The sequence below is a fragment of the Chenopodium quinoa genome, unplaced genomic scaffold, assembly GCF_001683475.1.
Source record: "Chenopodium quinoa cultivar QQ74 unplaced genomic scaffold, ASM168347v1, whole genome shotgun sequence".
Taxonomy (NCBI): Eukaryota; Viridiplantae; Streptophyta; class Magnoliopsida; order Caryophyllales; family Amaranthaceae; genus Chenopodium; species Chenopodium quinoa.
In genome coordinates, this window is record NW_018743050.1 from 2,760,007 (window position 1) to 2,768,776 (window position 8,770).

Here is an 8,770-nt window from a genome sequence, read left to right on the forward strand (position 1 = left end):
AAATTAAACAAGTACAAACTAGCAACCCGGAGCATCGTCCGGGCCACACACTAGTTTCTATTTCAAAAACATTCAAACTTTATGTTGATGAGAGGAGTAACACCTGGCATGTATACTTAATTAAGAATGTTTATAGAAAAGTTTTACTAGATTAAGCAAGCTATTAATTAAGAATTCTTTTTTTAAAAAAAAATATTGTAGACTTATTGTTAACAACATTAAATAAAATAGATACATATGTAAATCAACAAGAAAACATTAATTGTATGACTAATAAAGATAAGAATAATAATGTCATATGTAGCCCTAAGAGCTATATATAAGCATTAAATACACTCTTAAAAATTGTATAAAATTAGAAATTCATGAATAAAACACGCGTAAATCAGTGTAATTAGTATTTATATTTTGATGATTTCTTAACCACCTGGAAGAAAGCTTCAAGAGGCACTACCAGCGGCACTTTTTATTGTCTTAAGATCAAAGATTTCAATCCAGTAGCCATCAGGATCCTTAATAAATGCAATCCCATTCGTTTTTCCTGCATAATTTTCACCACAAAACATGAGAAACCTCCCATATTCCCTTTAATAAAAATAAATAAATAAATAATTAATTAATTAAAATAAAAACCCTTAAAAAAAACCTACTTTATTCAAAATATAATAGCTAATCCTTGTTTTTGTAATATATATATATATATATATATATATATATATATATATATATATATATATATATATATATATATATATATATATATATATATATATATATATATATATATATATATATATAAAAGTGAAGCTAATCTTAATGTAGTACTTCCTCCATTCTTTTTACTCTACCTGTTTTATTTATCACGCTAGTCAATGCAAAAATTTAACAATCTATAACTATAATTCTCCACCAGTAAAAATCATACTTCGTATAAGTTATATATTATGATAGTACATATTGACGAATCTAATAAAATCCCACATGAATATTTGTTTTTTTACTTACATATAATTCATAAAAGATGGTCAAAAGAGAGGTGATGAATAGAGTATAACTCAAAGCGGGTCAAATAAAAAAGAATGGAGAAAGTATATTAATAAGCACCATTATAAAATTATTATTCTCAATGCTTTGATGTATCATTGTATCCAAAGTTTTCAAACTGAAAGATCAAATTCTAGACAAACACAAGCACAAAGGTTTTGTTTTCCTCTTACATATTGCAAATATGATAATTACGTAGTATTAAATATGATCAGATTTATTTACTACGTATATGATATGAAGAAAAAAAACCCACCGTCGTCAGGCTTCTGTACAAACTCTACACCTAACTGTTCAAACCTCTCACATGCCTTGAAAAAGTCATCAACAGTGATCCCTATATGTCCTGTGAGCAAATACAAATTAGATAGCACTAAATAAAAAGAAATAGTACATCTGTTACATATTATTTGCAACTTTTGAATTTTTTATATTTTATAATAATACGTAAATGTTACATATAGTGTATAACGGAGGTAATACATAAAATGATACCACAAATTAGAAAATAAATTGGTTTAATTTGGTACAAGGGCCACTAATTTTAAAATAGGTGGTCATATGCATACCTAGTGCGGAGTATATAAAAAGTCAAACCATTCGTGTCACATGTTATCTCATTTAGTATTTTTATTTTATTATTATTATTCCTTTTCTAACATACAGAGTAAAAAGATTATTATTATTTTAAAATATAATGATAAAACAACAACAGCCTTAATTCAATAAACATATAATGTCATGTTTTAGACTTTTAGTTCATTTCCCCGGTCATAATTTGATTTCTTCGCTAGTATATGCAATTCTCATCCATCCTCCCCTTTTTAAAATGATTTATTTTCCTAATAAAAACACATTATTGAAAAATATATAATTTTGTAAACAACAAGAACTAGTACTCATATAAAAACAAGAAAAATAGAAATACTTTCTCTGTTTTTTTATAATTACATAATATTTTTGATTATCAATATGTAAAATTTTTAAATCTCGGATATTAAAATTGTACAAATTAAGATGAATTTAACAAGATCTCACATGAATATATTTTTACTTATGTATAAATCGTCAAATCTTGTCAAAGTGAAACACATAAATATTGTAAAAATCAAAATTGTTGCAACTATTAAAAAAAATATTTAAAAAAAAAAAAGGAAGAAGAAGTATGTGTTATTTATTTTCCCAAATAATACAATAAAGAATTTTGTTCTTAACATAATCAGCCAACCAACCATAAAATATGACCACAATCATAATCAATCATACAAAAGTCTATGACCAACAAGTCAACAACCACAAGTCCACAATCAACCAATCACAAGTCACAAGGACTCACAACCCTAAACTATTAATTGTACAACGAGAAAAGCCAAGAAAAGGAAATCTTCACCCATACACGGATATTCGCATACACCACATATCCTTAGTTCTTAATATGGGGCAGTATATACTTATTTAGGGTTTGTTCTTATTGACTGAACTCAGCTGAACTAAACTGAAATAAACTGAACTGAATTGAGCTGAACTGAACTAAACTGAACTGAACTGAGCTGAGCTGAGCTGAACTGAAATGAATATTTTATAAGAGAAGGAAATTAGGAGCTGAGCTGAACTGAACTGAGCTGAATTGAATTGAACTGAACTGAACTGAACTGAATTTTAACGTAAGAGAACAGGCCCTTACGCAGTGGAAACTATTAGAGTTTTAAAAAAAAGCGTAAAGTCTTACACATTTTCAATTGTATTCCCTTAGTTTTTAAATATTTGCTCTATTTTTCCATGCATAGAGTTTTAGGAGAAATTGGAGAAAATAATAAAATATGGAGGTAGTGGGATAGGTGGGAAAATAAAAAAATTGTAAAAAAACAAAAGTAGTGGAGAGAATTGGAGGAACGATAATATGAAATTAATTAAATATGATTAAGGGCCTGTTCACATTTACTTAATTTCAGTTCACTTCAGCTCCAATCAGTTCAGTTCAGTTCAGTTCAGCTCCAATCAGTTCAGTTCAGTTCAGTTCAGCTCTTAATTTCCCAATAAGTCTATTGTGCACCCTGGTCCATCTAGGATAGCTGGACCACAGGTGATTGTTCAGATTTTATTACCAAATGTTCAAAAGTATGGACGTGGTGCAGTGTTCAGTTTTTTTTACAAAATGTTCAAAATTTGCAATTGTTCAAATTTTTTTACGAATTGTTTAAAAGTACAAGCATACATTGAGATTGTTCAGATATTTTTACTAAATATTTAAAATTTGGGAGGTTCAGATTTTTTTTACTTAATGTTTAAATTTTGCAATTGTCCAGATTTTTTTTACTAAATGTTCAAAAGTATAGGCGTGGTCATTGCGATTGTTCAAATATTTTTACTAAATATTCAAAATTTGCGATATTCGGATTTTTTTACTAAATGTTCAAAATTTGCAATTGTTCAGATCTTTTTACTGAATGTTCAAAAGTACAGGCGTGGTACATTGCGATTGTTTAGATATTTTCACTAAATGTTCAAAAAATTTGTTGTTCAGATTTTTTTTTTTTTATGTTCAAAATTTGTAATTGTTCATATTTTGTTTACTAAATGTACTGTTCAAAAGTATCAGGTAATCGATCATAATAGATACGAATTGATTGATCGAATTAACTTCAACAAATTCAATTGACACTAGAATAATGATTTCATCTACAAATTCATCTCAAAATAAAAAAAAAATACATACAAATTGATAAGAACAGTAAAAATAATCAGATAATCGATTACGAATTGAAATTAATCAAATTAGTTTTCACAAATTCAATTGATATTAAAATAATTATTTCATCCACAAATTCATCTCAAAATCAAAAAAATAAATTAATATTGATCACAATGAGTTCATAATAACAAACTTAGATTGGTATCTTTGGGAATTTAAAATTGTCAAATGCAGAAATTTAATGGAAAAAAAAAAATCAAAGAACAGAGGAGAGAGAAAATAAGGATTTGAAAAAAAATAATGAAGTAAATTCGATAAAGAAATAAAAAGAGAGAGATAGAGATAGAGATAGAGAGTTTCTTAAAAAAAAAAATTGTAAAGATTGTGGGAAGAAGAAGAAGAGAATGAAGTTGTGTATCATTATATAAGGTTGTGTTTTAATAGAGATCTAGCTATTTTAGATGGACTAGGGTCCATAGAAGAATTTGTACTTAATTTCCCTCTCTCATAAAATATTCATTTCAGCTCAATTCAATTCAGTTCAGTTTAGTTCAGTTCCAATCAATTCAGTTCAGTTCAGTTCAGCTCCAATCAGTTCAGTTCAGTTCAGTTCAGCTCAGTTCAGTTAAGTAAATGTGAACAGGCCCTAATGGTGGGTCTACTAGGTGAAAGTTTTTAATTAAATACTGTAAAAATTTTCAAATAAGAAAATAGAGCAAATATTTAAAAACGGCCGAAAAAAGAAAGTGAAGCAAGTATTTAAAAACGGAGGGAGTAATATTTTCTATATATTTTTTTTTATGCAAATATTTTCTATATTCTTTGATTATTATTATGTGTATATAGGGTATTATTTGTGAGATATAAAAATATTTCAAAGTTACACATCATAATTAACAAGGGTAGTATTTTTCAATAAAATTTCTATATAATTATGTAAACAAAATGAACAAGGTATTGCCTTTAAATGATATCATAAAAAGTAAATAAAAAAATCTCACATAAAAATTGATATCCCCATCAACATTATTCCTCATGACTATCTTTATGATAAGCTTAGACAAAAAAAGATGCATGGCCCAGGTCACCTTGTGCCTAGGCACACCACATTGTTACTCTTGTTGACCTTTACTTTTGTGAATTTCGAGAATGAAGGAAGAAAGAACCGACTGTTGTCCTTGTGACGAGTAATTGACTATCACTTCATCACTAAAATTTGTATCAAAAAAGTAAAGAAAAACGAATCATTTAAATCATCAAGTGTGTCTCTTACTCTCTTTTACTTTATAACTAGCTTAAGGCCCGTGCTATGCACGATAAGTCTAATTTTTGTAAGAATATTCAATAAATAAAATTTGATAAAACATATACATCAAATATAGAAATTATAATCATAATCTTTATTAATAAGCAAGCAAAATATTAAACAAAAAAGGAATTTTTGGGCTGCCTAAACCCGAGAATTTTTTTTCAGGTAGGGCTTGGTTTGGTCAACAACTCTAGTGGTCATATAAATGCATTTTTAATAAACATCAAAAATTAATCAAACAATAGACCAAAATTAATTGATATTTTACCTTTTCCTACAATTAAACATATGATATAATGGTCAAACACAACATTTATAATTATACTATACTCTATAAGTCTTTAATTTGTTATAATATATACGTAGTAGTAAAATTTCAGAAACAAAATTATAATGAATTTGAATATATAGTCACATTGAATTTGATTTTAAATTTATATATTAGCTAGAGGAATTGGAAAAAACAAATTAAGTGTTTTTTAAAGTAACTTCCTTTACATCTATTATACTGTATGATCAATTAATTACTTCGTATCACTTTTTTTGGCAAAATTTAATGAAACTCCATTTGAAAGACAATTAAAAAGGATTTGGAATAATTATTTAGGTAAATGTGTATAGAAAAATTATGAACACCAAGTAAAATAAATGAAAATATTTGTCATAAATACAATATACAAGATTTGGAATGGTATTATTATAGAAGCAAAATCAAATATTAACTAAAAAAAAATTATTGTATAAAGATAACATAAAATATCTGGAATGATATTATTATAGAATTTAAAAAAAAAAGAAAAAAAAAAAAAAAAAAAGTTAAAAAGGGAAGGAGAGTTTTGGAGGGAAAAAAACAACACCAGGATGTGAAATGTGTCACTCTCGGTGTCTGTATTAACATTAAGTTATTGATTGATGTATTACAATTTCATATACATGGAACTTTTTCAATCTTTTTTTTAAAGACCGCTCAATCGAGTAGGATTAGTATTAATTAAATGAGATCAATCGAGCATGATTAGTATTACTCCCTCCGTCCCCAAAAGTTTGACCCTATTGGCCTAATTTTAGTCCCAAAATAATTGACCCATTTGCATTAAAATACCCACCAATTTACAACAATATATGTGTAAAATTAGATTCTCCATATAAAATTTTGCATTAAAATACCGCATTTGGGTCCGTTAATATTTTGGAAAAGAATATACATTTACTTCTTTTTATTTAACTTTCTTAATACCTGCAAAATCAACCCAAAAGGGTCGTTCTTTCGGAGACAGAGGGAGTAACTAATCACATTTTTACAAGTTTACAAAAAATTGATAAGAGAAATATTCTTATGTAAGAAGACTAGGTTAAGTCCCGTGCCATGCACAGTTATAATTAAATGGGTTTTTCTAAGCTATGCCCTTAAGGTTGTTGAGTTTCTAAGGTGTGCTCATGCTTTCTCAAAATTACAAGTTGTGCCCTCCAACTTAAGTTGTTTAATCAACTGTACCCTCTGACGTAAACTCGACGTTAGAATTGTAAATAAATAGGAAGTAATAAGAAGCGGATGAGAAAAAAGAATAAGAAATACACCGAGAGCTTGACATATCAATGATTGCTTTTACAAGAAATAAGGAAAAGAGATGAGAAAATTTGGAAAAAAAAATGTTAAATGTTAACCAACTTATATAACTCTAATCCAATCCGGGCATGAAATTTCTCTCCAAAGTGTGGAAAGGGAAAAAAAAGGCGGAAAAATTTTTAACCATGAAATGATAGGTGACATTCTTGGTTTTGCCATTAGTATAGGTTTATTGGTTAATGTCAAGCTACAATTTTAAGCACATAAGCTAGAACGAATGACTTCTAATTCGGTGCATGAATTAACCAATTGACCGAACAGTTATGCAAAGTAGTGCAAGACTTAAGAGTTGGATTTTAGGTGATAGAGCTCAAGGAGCACTTAGTGGTCGATTCAAGTTGATACGAAATTAATATCATGCAAAAAATATGTAATTTTTTTTTTTATTTTGCGATTATCAAGAGATGGTCTCATAACTTATTTAATATCCCACTGGGCTTCATGTATACGAAACTTAAAACATGATGGACCGCTATCAAATATGGATCATACTAAATTACTAGAGCATTCCCAACAATGAGCAAAAAAATGCTCATGAACAAAACTTTAGGTTAAATTAAAATAAAATTGACTTAGGGTGTGTTCACATTTACTGAACTGAACTGAACTGAACTGAATTGAAATTAAGTAAATGTGAACAGACCCTTACATCAATGAGTAAAAGCAAAAATGCTCATGAGCAAAATGAAAATTGCTCATGGGTTGAGCATTTTTTTAGATGAATATATAGTAACTGTGTGGGGTCCACAAGTCAAGTAAAAAAAAGAATAAAAATAATACGGAGAGAAGATGTAGTAGAGAGAGAGTAGTGAAGAATTTTTTTTTATCATTGGTGGAATAAAAATATTATCACAAAAATGCTTATGGGTTGGAAGCGAGAGAAAGTGGGTAGAGAGAAAATGAGGAAATGAATTTTTGCTTTTTTTTTTTTGACGGGAAAACGAAGAAATATTATTAAGTAGAAGAAGCGGTTAAATCAGCCATTACAAACTTATGTATCTCACTAGGATATTCTTCCAACCAAACTCTAAGAAAAGAGAACTTGTAACTTAAAGCTTTGCTAAAAACTGAGCCACTTGGTTTCCAGATCTTTTGGCTTTTGCTCATTGTTGATAGTACTCTAAGGGGCAAAAACATTTTTAAATCAACAAATAACAATATAATAATAAAAAATTAAAAAAAAAAAAAAAAAAAAAAAAAAAAAAAAAAAAAAACTTTTTGAATTCTATTGAGATATCAGGTATGAGTCTATACTTACTCGTAAGTCAATCAAGAAATAAGCCAAAATCTAAGATAAACATATCATACGTACCAAAGCCAAGAGGTTCGGAGTTTCCATTGTGATAACCTTTGAATTCTTGATCACTTTCTGTACCCCAGTTGCTGGGAAGTATTCAACATGTTAGAGGTAAATAGAAAGAAAACAGAAGTAGGAAGAAATAGATCATGAATATGGTAATTGCATCAAATAACACACTCACTGATATAGTTCAATTGTAGCTTTCTTACTCATGGTCCAAACAGTTCGCTCTATTGGATCACTAGGAGCTGAAGCCAGATCCTACGACATGTAAAACTAACATCAATAATCATTAATCAAAGACAGGATTCATATACTCACTTAAGAAAGTTAAGAAATCAACTTACAAGAGAATTAATATGTACTATAGACTAGTCAATTTCTAACCCAAACCTGGTACCCTAGCTGACCAGATTCCAAACTCGAATGATTGAGAGAGAAGCCAAACTCGACCCAATCGAACCCAAATAATAAAAAATTGATCAGATTTGACTCCTTTAACATAATTTTTATCTAAACCACTCGATTCAAACAAGGGACCAAAAATTTGACCCGAATCCAACCTGTTGACTCGTATTGAGAGGTCTAATATGTAGTTAGTCAACATTCAACAAACACGTAAAGAGCAACTCCAAACAAGAATTACGTTTTTGTTAGCTATCTTCCAATATGAAAAGCACTAGATTTAATGGGGTTATACATTGCATATAATTTTGCTAGGACTATATATGAATTTATTGAGGTTATACATTGAATATAATCTAGTTAGTAATCTTCCAATATGAATTTTCTACTTAA

The 8,770-nt window shown here is 28.3% G+C and overlaps 1 protein-coding gene across 1 annotated transcript; it reads right to left on the reverse strand.

Moving 5' to 3' along the window:
* Positions 1 to 278: 278 nt before the first annotated feature.
* Positions 279 to 8,424, reverse strand: LOC110730921 (lactoylglutathione lyase-like). The gene is made up of 4 exons (XM_021910753.1): positions 8,154 to 8,424; positions 7,985 to 8,055; positions 1,301 to 1,390; positions 279 to 541 (listed from the first exon to the last, which is right to left on the reverse strand). Exons 1-4 carry the CDS (start codon positions 8,183 to 8,185, stop codon positions 441 to 443), a joined length of 294 nt encoding a protein of 97 aa, XP_021766445.1. The 5' UTR covers positions 8,186 to 8,424; the 3' UTR covers positions 279 to 440.
* Positions 8,425 to 8,770: the final 346 nt, after the last annotated feature.

Excerpts from the sequence above, each read along its gene's own strand:
- LOC110730921 (XM_021910753.1), bottom strand. The coding sequence starts at position 8,185 with ATGAGTAAGAAAGCTACAATTGAACTATATCA. Across the intron at positions 8,056-8,153 it reads GCTACAATTGAACTATATCA|CAACTGGGGTACAGAAAGTG; the intron begins GTGAGTGTGTTA and ends AATACTTCCCAG. Across the intron at positions 542-1,300 it reads TGTACAGAAGCCTGACGACG|GAAAAACGAATGGGATTGCA; the intron begins GTGGGTTTTTTT and ends AAAATTATGCAG.